The 21,203-nt window shown below is 52.2% G+C and overlaps 2 protein-coding genes across 2 annotated transcripts in view; one reads left to right on the top strand and one right to left on the bottom strand.

The window, feature by feature from the left end:
- Positions 1 to 665: 665 nt before the first annotated feature.
- Positions 666 to 17,958, bottom strand: itsn2b (intersectin 2b). The gene is given in 35 exon segments (XM_067259957.1): positions 666 to 1,503; positions 1,721 to 1,894; positions 2,164 to 2,247; positions 2,572 to 2,654; positions 2,765 to 2,883; positions 3,436 to 3,648; positions 3,785 to 3,952; positions 4,104 to 4,202; positions 4,381 to 4,564; positions 4,660 to 4,766; positions 5,018 to 5,139; positions 7,677 to 7,871; positions 8,203 to 8,299; positions 8,411 to 8,532; positions 8,656 to 8,701; positions 9,501 to 9,667; positions 10,186 to 10,235; positions 10,762 to 10,955; positions 11,195 to 11,485; positions 11,633 to 11,757; positions 12,271 to 13,115; positions 13,317 to 13,519; positions 14,271 to 14,410; positions 14,501 to 14,588; positions 14,693 to 14,833; positions 15,078 to 15,227; positions 15,324 to 15,586; positions 15,689 to 15,780; positions 15,880 to 16,017; positions 16,106 to 16,169; positions 16,847 to 16,907; positions 16,909 to 16,990; positions 17,131 to 17,227; positions 17,467 to 17,707; positions 17,822 to 17,958. Coding segments are annotated over 34 exon segments (5,292 nt in total). The 5' UTR covers positions 17,591 to 17,707; positions 17,822 to 17,958; the 3' UTR covers positions 666 to 1,339.
- Positions 17,959 to 20,204: 2,246 nt separating this feature from the next.
- gcfc2 (GC-rich sequence DNA-binding factor 2) overlaps positions 20,205 to 21,203 on the top strand; it is a 7,366-nt gene continuing 6,367 nt past the window's right edge. Inside the window, 3 exon segments of the mRNA XM_067260950.1 lie at positions 20,205 to 20,220; positions 20,349 to 20,399; positions 20,510 to 20,568. Coding sequence (XP_067117051.1) covers positions 20,205 to 20,220; positions 20,349 to 20,399; positions 20,510 to 20,568 — 126 coding nt within the window.

The raw sequence follows: 21,203 nt of genomic DNA, 5'->3' as shown, positions 1-21,203 counted from the left end.
ATCCTTATAGAACCCTGATTGGAGGAGTTTCATACAAGACAACAGTGAACATAGGAGCAGGCTGATTTTAAACAGGCGGCACAGGGGCCAACTAACATATCAACCAATGTCAAAGTAAAAGAAACAAAAAATTAAAACACAAAATCGTTTTTTTCTGAAATACATGAACTAAAGAGTTACAGCAAGACAAATACACAGAGGTGTTGAAGGAGGAGTGTGGAGTGGAATTTCAGCTGCTAAAACATAAGGTTTTGTCCCAAGCACTGACGTGATCCCACCATCAACACGCACGCACACATCACAACACCTGTGTAACTGGTCGGCATTAACCTCAGGATAGTCATGTACGCATAAATAAAAAATAAATAAACTCCTACAGCACCTGCCATGAGCAGCCAGGACACCAGGGGGCAGTACAAGCAGTATCAGGCTGTATCAGCAGAGTCACTGGTCTGCCATGACGCTGTGGGCCTGTGGAGGGGAACTGCGTTCACACCTCTCCAGTCCTGGAAGGTCAGAGGTTAACCCGAGGGAGGGAAGAATATACTATAGAGTTGAAAATGGCAATTAGAACTAAAGGAGAACCCCCTCTAACCTCTTCCACCCCTCCTCCACCCACCTCCACCCACCTCCACCCCTCCTCCACCCCTCCTCCACCCCACCTCCACCCTCAAGACGACGCCCATTTCTGTTTACAGTGCTACTTCAACCGTCGGATGAGATTACATTAAAAAAAAGACACAAAAAAAGTTTTATTGACAGTAAAAGGATCTGAAACTTGGTGGTGTTTGTTACTGGTGCTAGTAGACTGACGTAATCAACAACAAAAAATGCAAACAGCTATTCAATTAATATTATAAACTATTTTCCCAAGGTGATTTGGTTACAAGCGTCCGTGTAGAGCCCTATGTGAAGGCCTTCCTCAACCAGGAACCACTTCCTGCTTCCTGTTTCCTGCTCCAGAACAACTCTGCTCTCCAGCTTCCTGGCTCAGGCACTGGGAATCCCAGGAGACAGATGTATACCTTATCATACGTTGTCATAAGAGGTCTGAATGTGCAGTACTATAGACACAGAGGAAGAAAGAATGTAGAAATCCTGAGATATCCTCACATCACATCCAGTGGTTAACTAAGACTCTCTCGCCAAACTAAGACTCGTTCCTGAAACTAAGACTCCGTCCTCAAACTAAGACTCGTTCCTGAAACTAAGACTCCCTCCCCAAACTAAGACTCGTTCCTGAAACTAAGACTCCTTCCTCAAGACTCTCCAGGACGTCGGGAGCCCTCGGTGACATCATCAGGTGAGTGACACCCCTGGCGGTGGGCGTGGCCCGCCCCTACTTGGGCGCGGCCGTCTTGCTGGGGAAGAGCTGCAGGTCGAGGCGGACCCACACCTCCCCGGTGGCCACCTCGTGCAGGAGGAGACGGCGGGTCGCCGCGCCCTTGTTCTCCAGCTCCTTCTTTATGGTCGCCACGGGAACCTCTGTACGACCCAGGAAGTCTGAGGGGGGGAGACGAGGGGGAGAAAGAGGGAGGACAGAGAGAGAGAGATAGGGGGAAGACGAGGGGAGAGAGAGAGAGAGATATGGAGAGAGAAAGAGAGAGTAATTAGCCCCAACGTTGACCAGATGCTGCGTGTCAACTGGTTATTTGAACGCCCATCGGAGTCTTGAAGAGTGTCATCCGACTAACACAAACATTCTAGGCAGCTGCCTGACCGTCGGGGGAGAACTGGTCCCTCTCGAAGATGGTGATGCACAGCACATCCTGGTACAGGTCCCGGATGTGGAACTGACAGTTGAAGTTCCACTTGGGGTTGAGGGTGTCTGTCAGCGTTCTGGAGGTGTAGATCTGGGCTCCCATGGTGACCTCACAGTACGGGTTACTCTTCCCTAGAGGGAGGGAGGGGGAGAGAGAGAGAAAGGGAGGGAGGGAGGGAAGGCGATAGGGAAGGTGGTATGGAGGGAAGGTGGTAGGGAAGGAGGGGGGGAGGGAAGGTGGTAGGGAGGGGGGCAGGGGAGGGGAGGGAGGAGAGATGAGAGATGGGGATGGAGAGAGTTAGACTGTGTATTGCGTGTACTGCATAATGTGTGTGTGTGTGTTATGTGTCTATATGTGTATGTAAAGTGTGTAAGTGCATATGTATACGTGTGTGTGTCACCATTGGCTTTGCAGGACTTCAGCTCAGTGGCCTCCAGGATGGTGACGAGCAGACGGCCAATCCCACTGGCCTTCATAGAGCGAGCTGGAGAAACAGGCAGTAACACATCAAACTCTGTGCTGTAGATCAGTCACACCAGTCCCAGGATAGTAACAAGAAGAAACACTACTATGGATGGACTATAATCCACACCAATATAAGGATGGTGGTCATTTAGACCAGTCAGTCAGACAGTGAAACAGTCATTTAGACCAGTCAGTCAGACAGTGAAACAGTCATTTAGACCAGTCGGTCAGACAGTGAAACAGTCCGACCAGTCGGTCAGACAGTGAAATAAGTCAGACCAGTCAGTCAGACAGTGAAACAGTCAGCCAGTGCAGAGCTGAGCAGGGGAGTGGGGCAGCTGACCTTGGTACGCCTTCTCTCTCTTCTTCTTCTCTGTCTCGATGAAGTCCTCCGACGCTGCCTTGATCTTCTGCACCCAGGCCGTCCTGACAAGCACACACACACACGCACGATGACCAAAGATGAAAGAATCAAGAGTGTATATGCTGTACTGTGTAGCCACTGTTATGATAACTTCTGTGTGTGTGTGTGTTACCTCTCGTTGATGTTCTCTGTTTTGAGGACGTAGACTCTGTCGATGTGAGAGATGTGGAAGACGGGCTCGTCGCTGGACGGGTCAGGAAGCTTCACCAGAACCTCATTCAGAAACACCGGCTGCAGAGAGACAACACCCTGTCATAGAGCTACATAAGGCTGTCATAGACCTACATACGGCTGTCATAGAGCTACATAAGGATGCCATAGACCTACACAAGGCTGTCATTGACCTACATACGGCTGTCATAGAGCTACATAAGGATGCCATAGACCTACACAAGGCTGTCATTGACCTACATACGGCTGTCATAGAGCTACATAAGGCTGCCATAGACCTACACAAGGCTGTCATTGACCTACATATGGCTGTCATAGAGCTACATAAGGCTGCCATAGACCTACACAAGGCTGTCATAGACCTACACAAGGCTGTCATAGACCTACACAAGGCTGTCATAGAGCTACACAAGGCTGTCATAGAGCTACACAAGGCTGTCATAGAGCTACACATGGCTGTTATAGACCTACGTATGGCTGTCATAGACCTACATACTAAATAATAATAATAAAACGAATCACAGACTGACATAAGACAAGTGTGTGTGCATGAGTGTGTGTGTGAGTGAGTTAGTGTGTGTGTGTATGAGTTAGTGTGTGTGTGTCCCTCACCGGCTTGTACATCTTTAGCTGGGTGTTGTTCTTGTAGCTGAACAGCTTGTCGGGGCCCGAGGCGCTGAACTGCTTGGTGGCGTGGGTGAGCAGCAGGAAGTCGTTGAACAGGAAGGCCCACAGCTCCTTGTTGCTCTTGGCCTTGAACACCCGGCCGCTGTGGAGCAGCTTCCTGGGCCCCAGCAGGTTGGTCAGGGAGTTAAACACCAGGTTCTGCAGACGCACAAGAGGGACGGCTTACGTGTGTGTGTGTGTGTGGTGGTGGGGGGGTGTGAGTGTGTGTGACAGAGAATAGGCGAGCTTGTGTGTGTGAGGGAGAGAACCTGCTTGTGTGTGTGTGTGTGTGTACCTCAGTGATGCCCTCACACTGCACGTGAGCCTGGATCCACTCCAGCCTGTCTGAGTTCTCCTTCTCCCTGACGCCCTCGTTGACCTGGGAGCATAGCTCCTCCGCCCGCTCCAGCGCCTCCTGCAGGGGGCCCCGGTCCACGTGGCCCTCCTGGGTGCTCTCCAGGATCTACACACACACACACACACACACACGTACGTGCGGAGGGATCAATAAACACAGCACCTTACAGCTACACACATTTGAATTGGGGTGAAAAAAACCCACATGTACATTTATACAGACACAACATGAGTGGCCACAGAACACAGTGTCTTACATTCTTGATGTGGAGAGGGTAGCGTGTGATCCTCTGCATGGGCTTGAGCAGGAAGCTGGACAGAGGCATGCCCTTACACCGGTAGTCTGTAGCGATTTTCTGAAGGACGGAACAATAAACGTAACAACAACAACAATAATCATTAAGCATCATCACTAGCCCAGTTCAGACAGGATCGAAATTACCTCAACCTATCATCCCCTTATGTCTCTAGCCACCGCCCCCACCACCCACGTGAAGACATCTACCCCTCCTCACCCCCCCCCCCCCCCCCTACCTTGAGGAAGTGTTTGAAGTCCGGCTCGTTGTCGGTGCGGCTCTGCAGCAGGGCGGCAGCGTTCAGCTGGCAGGAGCAGAAGCGGATGTAGGGCTGCATGTGAGCCAGCTCTGCAGCCAGGATGTCCCCCACCACCTGCACCGGCATGTTCTCCCCCCCGGTCTTCTTACGCACGCGCAGGGCCCTTCACACACACACACACACACAACACACAACTAAAATGACATGCAGACAGGTACAGGGACTGAGGGGCCATGTCAAAGCCACACACACACATACTTGAGCAGTTTGGTGTTGCAGGCGATGAGCTCCTTCCAGTTAACGAAGATCATGGCCATCTCTGCCTCTGGCAGCCGGCCGGACTCAGACATGGGCTTGTGGAACACCTGCTCAACACACCAGCACAGCTCAGGGGGGGAAGGGGATGGACGGACAGACACACGTTTATACGAGTGTCTGTCTGACTGTGCGTGTGTGTGAGTAAGTGTGCATGTGTGAGTAAGTGTCTGTGTGAGTAAGTGTGCATGTGTGAGTAAGTGTCTGTGTGAGTAAGTGTGCATGTGTGAGTAAGTGTCTGTGTGAGTAAGTGTCTGTGTCTGTGTGAGGGTAAGTGTCTGACTGTGTGTGTGTGTGTTACCTCCAGGACGATCTGCAGGTCCTCCACGTATCTCTCCTCCGTCTGAAGCAGCTCGTGGATGTAGCCCTGCCTCTTCCTCTCCTGAGGGGTCATGCTGTCCAGACTGGTGAGGTCAGCACACCCTGGGGGAGACAGGGGGAGAGAGGGGGAGACAGAGGGGAGAGAGGGGAGAAAGGATACAGAGAATGGGAGAAAGAGAAAGGAGGGATGTGAGGGAAGGAAAGAGGGGATGAGAAAGACAAGTTTAATAAAGTCTGTCGACAAGAATGTAGAGCAAACCTCAACACACACACCAAACCTCTCTCTCTCTCTCTCTCTCTCTCTCTCTCTCTCTCTCTCTCTCTCTCTCTCTCTCTCTCTCTCTCTCTCTCACACACACACACACAAACCATACCTCACACAGCCTATACAGTACCACACACACACACACACACACACACAGGAGCAACCAGACTCCACAGTAAGATGTTTCTTACCTGGTACAGAGTGTCCATTCGGGGAACCCTGGAATCCTACACACTCCGCCTCTCCCTCTCTCCACTCATCCCCCTCTCCTCCCCTTCTCCTATCACCCCCCTCCTCTCCCCCTCTCATCCCCTCATCCCCTTCCTTCACCTCATCCCACAGCCTCAAAAACTGGAGCCGGCCTTCGCGCTGTAAACTCACCATCTCTCTCACTCCTTTTTCTCTTTCAGTCTCAGTTCTGCTGTTCTCTCCCCCTCTCTTCTCTCTCCCCCTCTCCACAACCCTGCTCTGTGCCTCTGTTGTTCTTCCCTGCTGAGGCCAGGCCCACTGAAAGCCAGCCCAGACAATCTGTTTGGACCAAAACAAGGGGTGGTGGGTGGTGGAGGCTCTGTCTGCACATGCTCAGTGAGGACATAACCTCTGGTTTCCCTGGGCAACCTTTCCAAACCAGGAACAAGGCCTGGAGATGTGAAGGCGACAGGAAACAGGAAGCCTTCTCTGGCTGACTGAATGACTTTGTTCACCTTCGTAACCACATAACCTTATGCAGTATACACACACACACACGCAGATAGACACGCACACACAGCCTTCCTCTGTTGACTAGGCATGTGATGACTGTAAACACACACAGATTGACTCAGAGACAAAACAACTTTCCTGTGAATGAACTTTCTATCGGAGAGTGAAAACAGTACAAAACGTCATTCCAAACCAACCTTTAATGTCCCAGTTCAAGTTCACAAGGCACATGTAGCCGTCTGAACACAGGGGAGCCTGGGGGGGGGGGGGAGGACACACGACTAAACACAGGAGAAGGGGGTGGGGGCGGGAGACAAGCTTTCCTGGCTGTGTTACAGAAGCACAACACACAAACATACCATCAACAGCACCAGCCATGTTCACTAAGGTGCTGTAGTACGCTACTCAGAGCCATGTTCACTAAGGTGCTGTAGTACGCTACTCAGAGCCATGTTCACTAAGGTGCTGTAGTACTCTACTCAGAGCCATGTTCACTAAGGTGCTGTAGTACTCTACTCAGAGCCATGTTCACTAAGGTGCTGTAGTACTCTACTCAGAGCCATGTTCACTAAGGTGCTGTAGTACGCTACTCAGAGCCATGTTCACTAAGGTGCTGTAGTACGCTACTCAGAGCCATGTTCACTAAGGTGCTGTAGTACTCTACTCAGAGCCATGTTCACTAAGGTGAACTATCAGTCTGTTTTGGTGTGAGATAGTTTAGCAGAACTGCTGGGCTTATAGAGAAGAGATGAAGGGAGAGAGAGAATGTCAGGGGTGAGAGGGGGGAAGAGGACAAGTGGACAGGGGGAGGGTGAGAGGGAGAGAGGGAGAACAGGGAAGCCACAGAGAGACCCAGAGACCCACTACTCTGGTCTGGTCTCCAGAGGACCTCCCTGAAGACCAGCTGTCCAGGGTTCCAGCCAGACCAGGAGAGATGAACTCACAGCAGGTCACCTGCAGGAAGTCCTCCCTCCTGTCAGAGCCTGGGCTGGTCTAGCTAGTCCCCATGCTCTCTGCTCTAGCACCTACTACGTTACTGACATGGAGGGATCTGCTCAATCTCAGACAGGCAGGTAGGCAGGCAGCTAGACAGGCAGGCAGGCAGGTAGACAGGTGTGGAGGGAAACAGACAGGCAGGTAGGGCAGGAAGGAGGGTAGGGGTGGAGTTAGTTGTAGTGGGTGGAGGCTCCAAACAGTTCCGCCCACTGATAGGGAAGTGGGTCTCTCATAGGCCAAGAGGAGGAGGAGAGGAAGAGGAGGAAGACTCTACCACCCTACACAGAGAGAGAGAGAGAGAGAGAGAGAGAGAGAGAGAGAGATGAGGGCCAAGAGGAGAAGGAAAGGGAGAGAGGAGAAAAAGAGTGACAGGAAAAAGCATGTGAGAAGAATGAATGTTGGAAGAAAGAAACTTGATGAGGAGGGTCCAGGTACCTCCAGAGCATCCACTCCAGACCCTGCTCCCCATCTACCCCATCTACCCCAGACACAGCTGGCTCCGTTTGGCCCATCTCCAACCCTGTGACCTCCAACCTCATGTCTAACCCCAGGACGTGACCCCTGACCTCACATCTTAACCTATGATCTCCGACCTCACGTCTGAACCTGACTGTGACCTCTGACCCCAGGTGTGACCTCTGACCTCACGGGGTCATAGCTAGGGTTCGCTACTCACATTGCTGGCTGGGGTCGGACTCTGTGGTGGTCATCTTGACGTAATTGGCGGGGAACAGGGCGGTGACCCCGTTGACATCTCCTCTCCACCAATCAGGGTCGTTCTTGTCCAGCACGTTGATCAGCTGACCCTTGGAGATGCTCATCTCGTCCTCATTGGCTGCCTTGTAGTCGTACATGGCGATGACCTGGCACACTGTCGGGGCAAGGAGAGGGTTAGAGCGGGAGGAAAAACAGAAAGGTTGCGTGTGAGTCTGAATGTGGGTGGAAGTAAGATGGCTGAGCAGTTAGGGAGTCGGGCTAGTGATCTGAAGGTTACCGGTTCGATTCCCGGCTGTGCCAATGACGTTGTGTCCTTGGGCAAGGCACTTCACCCTACTTGCCTTGGGGGGAATGTCCCTGTACTTACTGTAAGTCGCTCTGGATAAGAGCGTCTGCTAAATGACTAAATGTAAATGTAAGTACATTCGTTTGTATGTCTACGTGAACTCTTATACACACGTGTGTGCATTTGTGGTGTGTGTTACCTGGCAGAGGGGCAGGTGTAGACTTGCCGCTGCTGGAGCCCAGCATCTTGACATGAGAAGCAGGAAACCAGCCCTTCTGCCGCTTCCTCCCACGAGCCTAAGGAGAGGACACACACACATACACACACACATACACATCACACACACACCTCCTCCAGTAACCATTATGGGTGGGTCAGTTGGTATAAGGGTGAAGGAGCATCCTGACCTGCAGTTCCCCGAGCCACCAGCCGGAGGCGTTCTTGCTGAGGATGAGGATCAGCTGGCCAGGAGCCACACTCAGCTGCTCTGTGCCACTGGCCGAGTACGCCGTGGTTACCTGGGCGATCTCTACACATACGCACGCACACACACACACACGTGTGCAGTATTTCAGTGTGACTGGGTCTATGGAGGTGGTGTGTGTAGGTGTGTGTGTGTATGTGAGTTTATGGAGGAGGGGGGTAGATGTACCTGGCTTCTTGCCAGGTGGTCCGGGCTTGCCTGGGCCTACAGAGGGCTGATGGGAAACAGGAAGTACAGGTCTGTTAGATCTCTCCCTTCACTCTCTTCATGTGTGTGCATGCCAGAGCGTGTGTTTCGGAAGAGTGTGTGTCTGCAAGAACGTGTGTTTCATAAGAGTGTGTGTCTGCAAGAACGTGTGTTTCGTAAGAGTGTGTGTCTGCAAGAACGTGTGTTTCGTAAGAGTGTGTGTCTGCAAGAACGTGTGTTTCGTAAGAGTGTGTGTCTGCAAGAACGTGTGTTTCGTAAGAGTGTGTGTCTGCAAGAACGTGTGTTTCGTAAGAGTGTGTGTCTGCAAGAACGTGTGTTTCGTAAGAGTGTGTGTCTGCAAGAACGTGTGTTTCGTAAGAGTGTGTGTCTGCAAGAACGTGTGTTTCGTAAGAGTGTGTGTCTGCAAGAACGTGTGTTTCGTAAGAGTGTGTGTCTGCAAGAACGTGTGCTCATTTCTGGGTGTGCTTTGTAAGAATGTGCACACATTTCTACATGCGTGTTTTTGCGCAAGAGTAGGCGTGTGTACACTTCTCTGCTTGTGTCTTGTAAGATCGTGGGGGGGGGGGGGGAAGATGGGGGTTAGGGAGTCGGGCTATTGATCAGAAGGTTGCCGGTTCGATTCCTGGCCGTGCGAAATGACGTTGTGTCCTTGGGCAAGGCACTTCACCCTACTTGCCTCGAGGAGAATGTCCCTGTACTTACTGTAAGTCGCTCTGGATAAAAGTGTCTGCTAAATGACTAAATGTAAACGTAAGATTGTGTGTGTGTGTACCCAGTGTATGTGTGTGTGTCTCGTGTGTCCGTACCTCAACCTCTTTAGGCTTGACGTAGTTGGAGGGGAAGAGGCCGGCACGGTCTCCTGTGCAGCCCCTCCACCAGTCCCCCTCACGCTGGCTCACCAGGATGATGTCACCCTCCCTGAAGGTCAGGTCCCCTGGCTCCGGGCTCTCGTACGTGTACAGGGCCACGAACTCTGGAGGAGGTCAGAGGTCAACCGTGAGGTGAGGGGTCTGCACGTGTGTTGTGAGTGTGTGTGTGTGGTGGTGATTTTTTGTCAGACTACAGGGCCATGGCCTTCCGTATTTTTAGGAGGGGTGAGTGAGTGTGTGTGTGGGAAAGGAGGTGGGGGAGTATGGGGGTTCATGGATGTTTGTTTGCGTGGCAGAGAATGTGTGTGCTAGTGTGTTTACTGAGGCGTGTAATCTGTGACGGAAGAAACGCAGTCAGTCTCTGACACCTGTTCCTATTCACAACAACAGATTAGGACAGAGCATGTCCTTCAGAGATTACATATAAACCCAGCAACAAGAGATTATTGTAGAACCCCCAACCTCTGTCTCCTGAGTTGTGCTTCCACCACCAGAACCAAGAATCATATCCCTCCCTCCATCATATCCCTCCCTTCCTCCATCATATCCCTCCCTCCCTCCCTCCATCATATCCCTCCCTCCCTCCATCATATCCCTCCCTGCCTCCACCAAGCTTCCATACCTTCTTGTTGGGAACCCTCATTGTTGTCAGATCCATCAGAAAATACAGAGCTGTAAACAGACAAACGAAAAGCATTTCATCAAGATTTAGCAAAGACTTCTCTTCAGGGTAAAAACTATGTAGAGATATCTAAAGTAGAAGTAAAGACTTGTTTTCACAATAAATATTGCTGGAATTAACCCCAGTTATTACCTTTGTCCCATGCCCTTTGTTACAGTTACAGTTACACACACACACACAGGAACTGTACACATGACTGGATTACTTCACGGATAACTCTGCGATAACAACCACAAATATGTGCATAGCTGGGAACAGTGTGTCTGTGGGTTTATATTTGGGTACGCCTGTGTGTGTACATGCTTCCTCCTCTGTGTGTGTGTGTATATAGGTGTGTATAAGTATTAGAGCCCGACCGATTTATCGGCGGGACGATATTAAATCGGACAATATCAGATTTTTAAATCACCAAATATTAGTATCGATATCGGCCTTAAAAAAAACTTTATCAGTCAGGCTCTAATAAGTATATGTATGTACAGGTATATATGTGTGTGTGTATGAGTGCATCCTCACTCGGCGGGTTCGTCCTCCCCCAGCAGAGCTACGTAGGTCTTGGGGAACCAGCCCTGCTGCCCCCCCAGCTCCCCCAGCCACCAGCTCTCCTGCTGCTCCAGCACGCGGATCACGTCGTCCTTACTGAAGTTCAGGTGGCTCTCCGTCTTGGCTGTCCAGGAGCACAGGGCCTGGGCCAGCAGGGTGCCCACAACCTGGGGGGGGAGGAAGGGAAGGGGAGGGGAGGCAGAGGAGGGGAATTCAGAGAGAGAGAGAATTCTGTATTACTGCTTGACTGGTCCTATTGTTCTGTTTTAGATCAGAGAGCTCTTTCAGGAAGGTAGGAAGGAAGGAAGGGGGGAGGGAGGGAGGGAAAAGAAAGAAACGTGTGTCTACAGCATTCAAACACAACCGGTGCCCTCCTGCCCTGTTCCCCAGGACTCAGAGGTCGTACCTGTCCCTGTTCCGAGGGGGCGGTGCTGGGATGGTGTGTGGGGGTGAAGGCAGACTTGGGCGGGGCGCTGGCAGGCGCGGCCGGCTCCGGGGCAGCAGTGGAGGTGTGGATGGAGGCCTGGGGCTTGAGCGCCTGTTTGTTGACCACGGCGTACAGAGCGCCTGTGGGCGGGGCCTGCGGGTGGGCCTGCGGGTGGGCCTGTCTCTGCACGTAGCTCTCCGGGAACCAGCCCATGTTCCCCCGCCCGCTGCCGTACAGCCAGCCCTGCTCACGCTCCGTAGACTCATCCACCTGACCACACACACACACAGGACAATACACACACACACACACACAGGACGATAAACACACACACAGACAAGCAGACACACACGGACATCAGTATACACACGTCGATTTTCAGTTCCGAGGTCGTCTCGATGACATCACAGTCGTTACCTCGATGATGTCATCGGCCTCGAAGCTGAGCTCGTCCTTGTTACGGGCGGTGAAGGGGTAGAGAGCTTGGAAGGAAGTGAGAGCGGCTGACTTCCTGTGCTCCCTGGCCTGTGGCTGCAGCCCTCCTGGAACAGCCAATGAAAATGTATCAGACGCTCTGACAACAGCAAATCAGAACTCTCAATCCATTCACTTGATGCACTTTAAATGTATTATTCATAAAATTATAGAGCCATTGGAAGCTGAGGGAAAGTAATAGAACCTTAGCCTGGACCATTTAGTATATGAATGTTGGAATAAATGACCAAGTCTAGCTATAGAGACTGTTGGCTGATCTGGACCAAATATAGGAGGAAGTGTGTGTGCTCCTGCCTTCTAAGCCTGAACCCAGTGACCTATGACCCCAGGTAAAGAGAGGTTTATGAATGACCTATGACCCCAGGTAAAGAGAGGTTTGAGTGACCTATGACCCCAGGTAAAGAGAGGTTTATGAGTGACCTATGACCCCAGGTAAAGAGAGGTTTATGAGTGACCTATGACCCCAGGTAAAGAGAGGTTTGAGTGACCTATGACCCCAGGTAAAGAGAGGTTTATGAGTGACCTATGACCCCAGGGAAGGAGATGTTAGCATTACGAACCTTTCCTCTCCTCCAGGCCTCGTAGCAGAGCTGTCAGCTTCGCCTGGATATCCGACTTCCCTCCATTCACCTGCTGCTGGCCAGACCCCTCCTCCTCCTTCCTCTTCCTCTCCTCCTCTGCCCTCTTCCTCTCCTCCTCTGCCCTCTTCCTCTCCTCCTCCTCCAGTCTTCTCTTCTCCTCCTCCTTCCTCTTCCTCTCCTCATCCGCCCTCTTCCTCTCCTCATCCGCCCTCTTCCTCTCCTCATCCGCCCTCTTCCTCTCCTCATCCGCCCTCTTCCTCTCCTCCTCGGCTTTTTTCCTTTCTTCCTCGCGCCTCCTCTTCTCCTCCTCATCCTGCCTTTTCTTCTCCTCCTCCCTCTTTCTCCTCGCCTCCTCTGCTCTCTTCCTCTCCTCCGAGTCTCTGATGGCAGCCTCGGCAGCCCGCTGCCGTCTCCTCTCCTCCTCCTCCCTCTCTTTCTTACGCTCCTCCTCTCTCCTCTCCTCCTCCAACCTCCTCCTCTCTTCCTCCTGCCTTCTCTTCTCCTCCTGCCTCCTCCTCTCCTCCTCCCTCCTCTCCTCCTCCCTCCTCCTCCTGTCTTCCTCCTCCTGTCGTCTCCTCTCCTCCTGCGTCTTGAGTTCCTCGTCTCTCCTCCGCTCCTCCTCCCTCCTCCTCCTCTCCTCCTCCTCCCTGGCCCGGCGCTCTCGCTCGGCCAGCTCCCTGGCGGCCAGGAGACGGGCCTGGGTCTCCCTCTCCTCCTCCTCTCTCAGCTTGGCCTCCCTCTCCTCCTGCAGCCTCCTCTGCCTCTCCTCCTCCTCCCTCCGCAGCTTCTCCTGCCACTGGCGCTCCTTCTCCAGCTTAATACGCCTGGAGGGAGGGGGAGGAGTGGGGGGAGGAGAGAGAGACATATTATATTATATTCTTTAAATATATAATCCAGACAGAACATTTGTCTTTCGGAGGCTAATAGGGTTGTTTTGATTTTACGGTTCTATATACTACCGATTTGTTTAACAGTCTTTTTCATTATGTGTGTGTGTGTGTGTCTCTTTCACAGCAGCAGGTTACCTTTGAGCTTCCTCCTCCTCCATCCTCTTCCTGTCCTCCTCCATCCTCTTCCTGTCCTCCTCCATCCTCTTCCTGTCCTCCTCCACCCTCTTCCTGTTCTCTTCCTGCTCCCTCAGTCTCTTCAGCTCCCTCAGCTTGTCCTCCCTGATGCTCTGCAGCTTCTCCAGGGCAGACTGCTGCTTCCTCTGAGTGTCCCTCAGGTCCTGACACACACACGGCATATTTACGTCTATGCGACGTTTTGTACGAAAACGTGAAGGTGACGTGAAGGTGACGTAATGACTTGGGCCGTATTAACATTATGATTAAAGACACACACACACGACAGCCACAGATCACACATGAAGCGCTACAGAGGAATTGGGTGATCAACTGGGGAAAGACAAAAAGAGAAAGGGAAAGAGAGAGCACAAGAGGCAGAGAGAGGAAGGAGAGAGAGAGAGAGAGGCAGAGAGAGAGAGAGAGAGAGGCAGAGAGAGAGAGAGAGAGAGAGGCAGAGAGAGAGAGAGAGAGAGAGAGCACCTTAAGGAGGTAGAAGAGGTTACTAAGGCAGGCCAGTAGAGAGAGCAGCCCCTGCAGTACACTTCCATCTGCAGCAGCACACTGCAGCAGGGTGGGGAGATTTAAGAGGTTGGAGAATGCATTCGGGGGAGGTTAGGCATAAACATGTAGGATACGAGGGGGGGGGGGGAATGAAGGAGAGAGAGAAAGGATGGTTAAGGAAAAAGGGGGAAAAGAGGGAGAGGATGAAAGGAGAAAAAGAGAGGGGTGGAAGAGTGGAGGGTTAAGGAAGGCAGAAAGAGTCTGGAAGCTGATGGTTAGAAACACAGTTACAAGCAGGAATCTCTGGTCCAGTGGCTGGACCAGAGGGCTTGGACTAGCCTGGTCCAGACCACAGGGGCTTGGCCCAGCCTGGTCCAGTTGGGCCCCGCCCGGCCTCCTGTGTGCTCTCACCAGCAGGCCGTTGTTGTACTGGTCCATGTCGGCCAGGGTGGAGGCCGTCTCCCTCTCCAGGGCGTCCAGCTGCTGCCTCAGCCCGGAGCACACTCCGTTCCGCTCACTCACACTGCGCCGCAGGATGGACATGGTGGACACTGGGGACCAGGGGACACAGGTCAGCAGAGCTGCCCAGAGAGAAGGGCGGGCTGGGGGGATAGAGGGGCAGAGAGAGGGTGCAGTCAGACCTGGGAGGTTGTTGAGCTCCATGTTCTTGACCTTCTCACTGAGCCTCTGCTGCTCTGGTGTCAGCTGGGACAACTTCCTCTGGTACTCCTTAAGGACAGGAAACAGGAAACGCATCATCAGGCTGCGACAGACTTGACAAGGGACGGTGAGGATACGGTGATGCACTCAATCGCTGAAAAACACACACACACCTCCATCTGTCTCTGCAAAGTGTTTATGTCCTGTCTGCGGGTCTCTCTTCTCTGATTGGTCAGCTCCAGCTCGCTCTTCTGAACCCTCTTCTTGCTCTGGGCGTCGCGAAGACGGTCTGATATCTGTCGGTGCTTGTTACCCTGGAGACAGAGGAGAGGGGGGAGAGAGAGAGAGATAGCAACCAGGAGAGAGAGAGGGAAAAAGAGAGAAGGGGTAAGAGAGAAGAAAGTAAGAGTTCATCCACATGAATGTGCATTTTATGTAATTTCTGTAAGAGTATGACTTTAGGTTTGAGTGAATGTGTGTGTGAGCGTGTGTGTGTATGAGCGTGTGTGTGTGTATGAGTGTGTGTGTGAGCGTGTATGTGTGTGTGTGTGTCCTCACCACAGCCTCCAGCTCCATCTCCAGACTCCTCTTCTTGGCTCTCAGCCGGGTGATGACCTCCTGCTCCTGACCCTTCTGGCTCTGCATCTCTGCTCTCCTCCTCCTCTCCCACTCCTCCTTCCTCTGACGCTCCAGCTCCCGCTGGGCCACCTCACACACACACACACGCACACACACTTAAACATGACGAGCCGAAACGCGCCCCCCCCCATGCTCGAGTAGGTTTCCAGCAGCCTGCGCCCTCACCTCCTTTCTCTCCACCTCCTTCAGCCTCTCCTCCTCCCTCTGCCTCTCCAGCTCCCTCTGTCGCTCCAGCCTCCTCTCCTCCTCCTTCTTCCTCCTCTCCTCCAGCTCCCTGACCTCCCGCTCTCTCCGCTCCCGCTCGTCCCGCTCCTTCTGGGCACGGCGCTCCTCCTCTCTCCTCTGCGCCTCCTGCAGGGCCAGCCTCCTCTTCTCCAGCTCCGCGTTCCCCCGCTCCAGGTTGGCCTTGAACTTGTCCTCGAACGACACTGCAGCCCCACCAGAGGGGAGGGAGGGATCGAAGTTTTCAGTGTTTTAGTGCGTGCATTTGTATGTGTGAGAGTCCTGTGTGTGTGTGTGAGTGTACATACAGTTGCTCCTGGTCTTCTGCGCTGGTTCCACTTCCAGGTCATCAGTGAGGGCAGTATAGAGGGAGCTGCTGCCGCTGCCGTTCACAGCACTCCTACACACACACACACACACACACACACAGGATATGAGACGTTTACCTGGGTAGGGGAAGTGAATGTGTGTGGGTGGGTGTGTGTGTGTGTGTGTGTACCTGTGTGATGGAGGGATCAGCTCTGCAGGCAGACTGAGAGGTAAGGGCTGTCCAGTCTTGGCCATATCCACCAGGTGCATGGCCAGGATAAACTCCTCCCCCTTCAGCTTGCCATCCTTGTCTACGTCCGCTAGGGTCCTATAGAGAGACAGGTTACAGGTAAAAACTGATCAGTCTGAGTCCATAAGAGAAATGATGATGATGATGATGATGATGGTGTTCTCACCAGATGGTTGCCAGCTGTGTTTGACTTAGCATAGTGGTTGCCATGGCGTTCCTCACCTGAAGACCTGAAAAACAGAAACTGTTCAGACAGTGCGTGTGTGTGTTGTGGTAATACATGTGTGAGCGTGTCTGAGTGATACAGTAACTCTGTGTGTATGTGTGTGAGAGAGTCTATGCGTGTGTGTGTGTGAGAGAGTCTATGCGTGTGTGTGTGTGTGTGTGTGTGTGTGTGTGAGTGAGCGAGAGAGAGAGAGAGTGTGTGTGTTATATTGTGTCGTAACAGTTTCACAGAAACAGGTCTGGCAAGACCTGGCCTTTCTCCTCAGTTAAAGACACCACACAAAGAGAGCGATAAGTGTGTGTGTGTGTGAGAAAGTGTGTTTGTGTCTCAATGCTTCTAGATCCCACACCAAAGGCCCAGACATGTGGGAGTCCTGAGAGGAAGCAGTGTTTGACGGACAGGAGCCGTCAGAGGCTGGGAGACATGGAGGAGCCGTCAGAGGCTGGGAGACATGGAGGAGCCGTCAGAGGCTGGGAGACATGGAGGAGCCGTCAGAGGCTGGGAGACATGGAGGAGCCGTCAGAGGCTGGGAGACACGGAGGAGCCGTGAGGCGGGAATGTGAAGCTAGCAGGTCACATGATGACTGACACACCGCCTCACCTGCACTCCTGCATTCCACACATGCTGGGGCGGAGGACGAGGCATGACTGGTGAGCACATACACACACACACACACAGACCTGAGAGGTATCCGGTCATGTTCTTGTCCAGGCTGTTGAACTGCTGTCTGTATTTGAGGCGGGGTGGCGTGGGGGATGGCCCAGTCGGAGGGGGCGGTCTTTGGGGAGGCGTCCGCCAGGGAGGCGGGGGAGGAGGAGGCGGAGCTGAGGGAGGAGGGGAGGAGTCAGTCTAGAAGAGGAGTGGTGTGTGTGTTGAGGTGATACCTGTGTGTGTTTAGTTGATATCTGTTGGTGTGTGTGTGTGCTCAGGTGCTATCTCTGTGTGTGTGTGTGTGTGTGCGTACCTGCTGGAGCCCAGGTCCAGCAGAGAGGAGAACATGTTGACTGCAGGAGAGGAGGACAAGCCCAGAGGAGAGGAGTATGGACCAGACAGAGTCAGACCTGGGGAGAAGCAGAGGTCAGTGTACACACACACAAACACACACAGTTTCTCCAGCTACTTCATTAGCGTACTCTTTCCTGCCCTTTCTGAGGGGCACACATATAATAATTTACACTGTTAGATTATAGTGGACAGAGAGAAAGAGAAACAGACAGGGAAATATACTGAGACAGAGACAGACAGACTAGGAGACAGACAGACAGACAGACAGGACCACAGACAGACAGACTCCTCTCACCAGTTCCCATGATTCCACTCTGCATGGGCTGTAGAAATCCCATGGTGCCGTTGGGCAGGGCGGGGCTTCCCAGCGAGGGCAGCAGGGGCATGGTGCTGGAGCCAACCAGAGGACTCACGCCCATTGCCGTGGGGACAAGGGTGTGAGTGAGGTCATGGGTGAGATTGTTGTCGTCATGGGGATGGGGGTCAGCATGGCACGCCCCCTGGCATCATCGACAGGTTTGGCATAGAGCCCATCCCTGAGGAAGACACGCACACACACAAAACAGCGTGTTAACACACTCTTGTATGAATTCTAATGTACTTGTTACAAATGGTGAAATAAAGACTTGAAACTCTTAATTTAAAATAACCGTAGCGAGAGTTGGACATGGCAGCCGAGTGGGCGTGGCTAGGGGCGGGCACTGGGGGCTGCTTCATGATGATTGGCAGAGCCGAGGGGAGGGGCGTGCCAAGCAGCTTGAGCTTAATAAGCTTCATAGCGATGGAGAACTCCAGTCTGTCCATCTTTCCATCCTTGTTCATATCCGCCAGAGCCCTGAGGGAGAGGGAGAGGGAATTGAAGTGATTTGAATTTGGGAGATTAAGATTTTATGATTGGAGTGTGTGTCCCCCCCCCGTGTGTGTGTGTGTGTGTGTGTGAGAGAGAGTGTGTGTGTGTTCACTGCTCACCAGATCTCTGCCAGCACTGGAGAGGGCAGACCTGACTGCAGGAAGAACTTCCTGGCCTGTTCCCCTGGAGACAGCAAGCCACAGACCAGACAGAAACCCAAAGAAAGAGGCAGAGAGGAGAAGGGACGTCATTCAACACACGTGTATTTGTATGTGTACATGTGTGTGTACGCGTGTACGTGTGCATGTGTGTACCTGAGACAAAGCCCATGGCAGGAGAGAGGGTGTCGAACTTGTGGTCGTTGTTTTCCCCTCTCATCTGGGGTGATGGCCCACACACTAACGCCCCCTGGGGAAGGGAGGGGGAGAAAGAGTCATACTTAATACTAAAAAAACATGTTTTTAATATTTTCCTCTGACACACGGTACATCACCACAGTATCTAATTACAGACCAATCACAGCAGTGTAAAGAGAGAGAGCGAGAGAGAGCGAGAGAGAGTGTGTGATTGGAAGATAAACATCTCAGGTTGAGTATACAGAAAGAGAAATGATTGGTTTCACTACCTTATGTAAACACTTTCTACTAACCCACACCCTCACACACACACACACAGAGGGAAACAGACACTGGTGACAGCAGTCTCTTTCCCTTTTCTCAGATGGAAACAGAGAAAAATGACTGCTCACACACAATCCACACACACACACACACACACACACACACAGGAATCTTACCATTCATGCTGCAGGTGGGCAGGAGGGGGGGACCTACCAGTCCTGTTCTCAGCTGCTGGATAGCTCACAGTTATCTGCAACACACACACACACACACACAGTCAGCACCCTGAGGCTACACACAGTCAGCATCGCTAGCGCGCACACACACACACACACACACACACACAGACACACACACACACGCACACACACACGCACACACAGATACACGCACACACAGATACACGCACACAGACACACACACAGACACAAACACACAGACACACACAGCACACACACGCACAGACACGCGCGTCACACGCCGACAGAGTCCTCTCATCAATAATGCAGGGAGGGCAGAGCACTGCTCAGCCTCCACATCTCAACTGAGTTAGAGGAGAGAGATACAGAAAAGAACGAGAGACATAGAGAAAGATGAGAGAGAGAGAGAGAGAGAGAGAGAGAGAGAGAGAGAGAGAGAGAGAGAGAGAGAGAGAGAGTGTGTTAACCTCTGGAAATAGTAATAGTGTGTGTGTGTGTGTACTGATAACAGAGTAATACTGGAACATTCAGTAGAGGGGGAGCACCACAGAGTTGAGACATAATACTCAAATCCACCTGACCCAACTGACACTCACCACACAACCAACCTCACCACTAACACACATATTTTTCACGTTTCCTCTTATCGATGTGGGCTCCTTAAGAGAGCTCAAAACAAAGCTGCACATGTGAAAAGCGCTCCTGTTTCAACCGCATCGGCTGTCCAGCCACAAGCATCAAGTCGTAGGAGGAGAATCTGCAGGGTCAGCATACAGAGAATCCACAAACGGCTTCCTAACCAGTAAGCAACGGATACAAGTTTTCCTGTTCTGCTCCACAGCCACGGTCAGGTGACAGGAAGTGATGCGAGGGGGACTTTCAGCACCCTCTCCCCGGGACGGAGATGTGTCACAGAAAGGGAGGAGAAGCGGGAAACTGACTCAGCAAAGAGAAGGAATAGAGAAATAAGGAATAATTCAGAACTTAAGCTTGAAATTGATTCATAAAAATCATTAAGTCAGGTCTGGGCAAATACCCATTTTCAACATTGTACTGTTTTATCTGGGGCTGTGGGGGAGAGCGATCGAGTGAGGGATAGTGAGAGAGTGAGAGTGAGAGAGGTGTCAGATGGCTGAGCGGTTAGGGAGTCGGGCTATTAATCAGAAGGTTGTTGGTTCGATTCCCGGCCATGCCAAATGACGTTGTGTCCTTGGGGCAAGGCACTTCACACTACTTGCCTCTGGGAGAATATCCCTGTACTTACTGTTAGTCGCTCTGGATAAGAGCGTCTGCTAAATTACTAAATGTAAATGTAATGTAAATAGTGAGAGAGAGACCTGGGGGGACACTGATACTGAGAAACATGAAAACGGAGAGATGTGTGTGTGTGTGTGCAGTTAGGATAATGTGGCCAAGCAAGACGACCTCACAATGGGGTGCGTGTTGTGCGAGTGTGCCAGCCATCTGTTCCCCCCGTCCTCCTGAGTGTCCTCTCGTTCTCATCCAGCTCTCAGGGGAACAGGCACAGGCAGGGTCTCTAACGCTGGTGTCTCTCATGGTAACCAGGGTCTCTAACGCTGGTGTCTCTCAGGGTAACCAGGGTCTCTAACGCTGGTGTCCCTCAGTGTAACCAGGGTCTCTAACGCTGGTGTCTCTCAGTGTAACCAGGGTCTCTAACGCTGGTGTCTCTCATGGTAACCAGGGTCTCTAACGCTGGTGTCTCTCAGGTAACCAGGGTCTCTAACGCTGGTGTCTCTCAGGGTAACCAGGGTCTCTAACGCTGGTGTCTCTCAGGGTAACCAGGGTCTCTAACGCTGGTGTCCATCAGTGTAACCAGGGTCTCTAACACTGTGTCTCTCAGGATAACCAGGGTCTCTAACGCTGAGGGCCGGCCAAGCAGGCTGTGTAGGTGCCCGACATGGAGAGTATCTGCGGAGCCGATGCAAATGAGATCTAATGGACCGTTGGTGGAGCAGACAGGGAGGCAGGATGGAGGGAAGAGAGAGAAAGAGAAAGAGTGAGAGAAAGAGAGAGAGAGATTTGCATTGTGTAGTGAAATCTGGAGTGGGTCTGGCCTTTTGAGACACAGATGACAAACAAAACCTTCGGAGTCAACCAAAGAACCACTCACATCCACACAAACACACACTGTTGTCACATCCACACACTGTTGTCACATCCACACAAACACACACTTGTCACATCCACACAAACACACACTGTTGTCACATCTACACAAACACACACTGTTGTCACATTCACAACAAACACACACTGTTGTCGCATCCACACAAACACACACTGTTGTCGCCATCGCTGGTGGAATTGTTGGAGGCAGGAAACCAGTGCTGGGATACTAGTT

This window comes from Osmerus mordax, chromosome 22 (assembly GCF_038355195.1).
Source record: "Osmerus mordax isolate fOsmMor3 chromosome 22, fOsmMor3.pri, whole genome shotgun sequence".
NCBI lineage: Eukaryota > Metazoa > Chordata > Actinopteri > Osmeriformes > Osmeridae > Osmerus > Osmerus mordax.
Note: the sequence above shows the minus strand (reverse complement) of the source record. Positions and strands in the feature narration are given on the sequence as shown.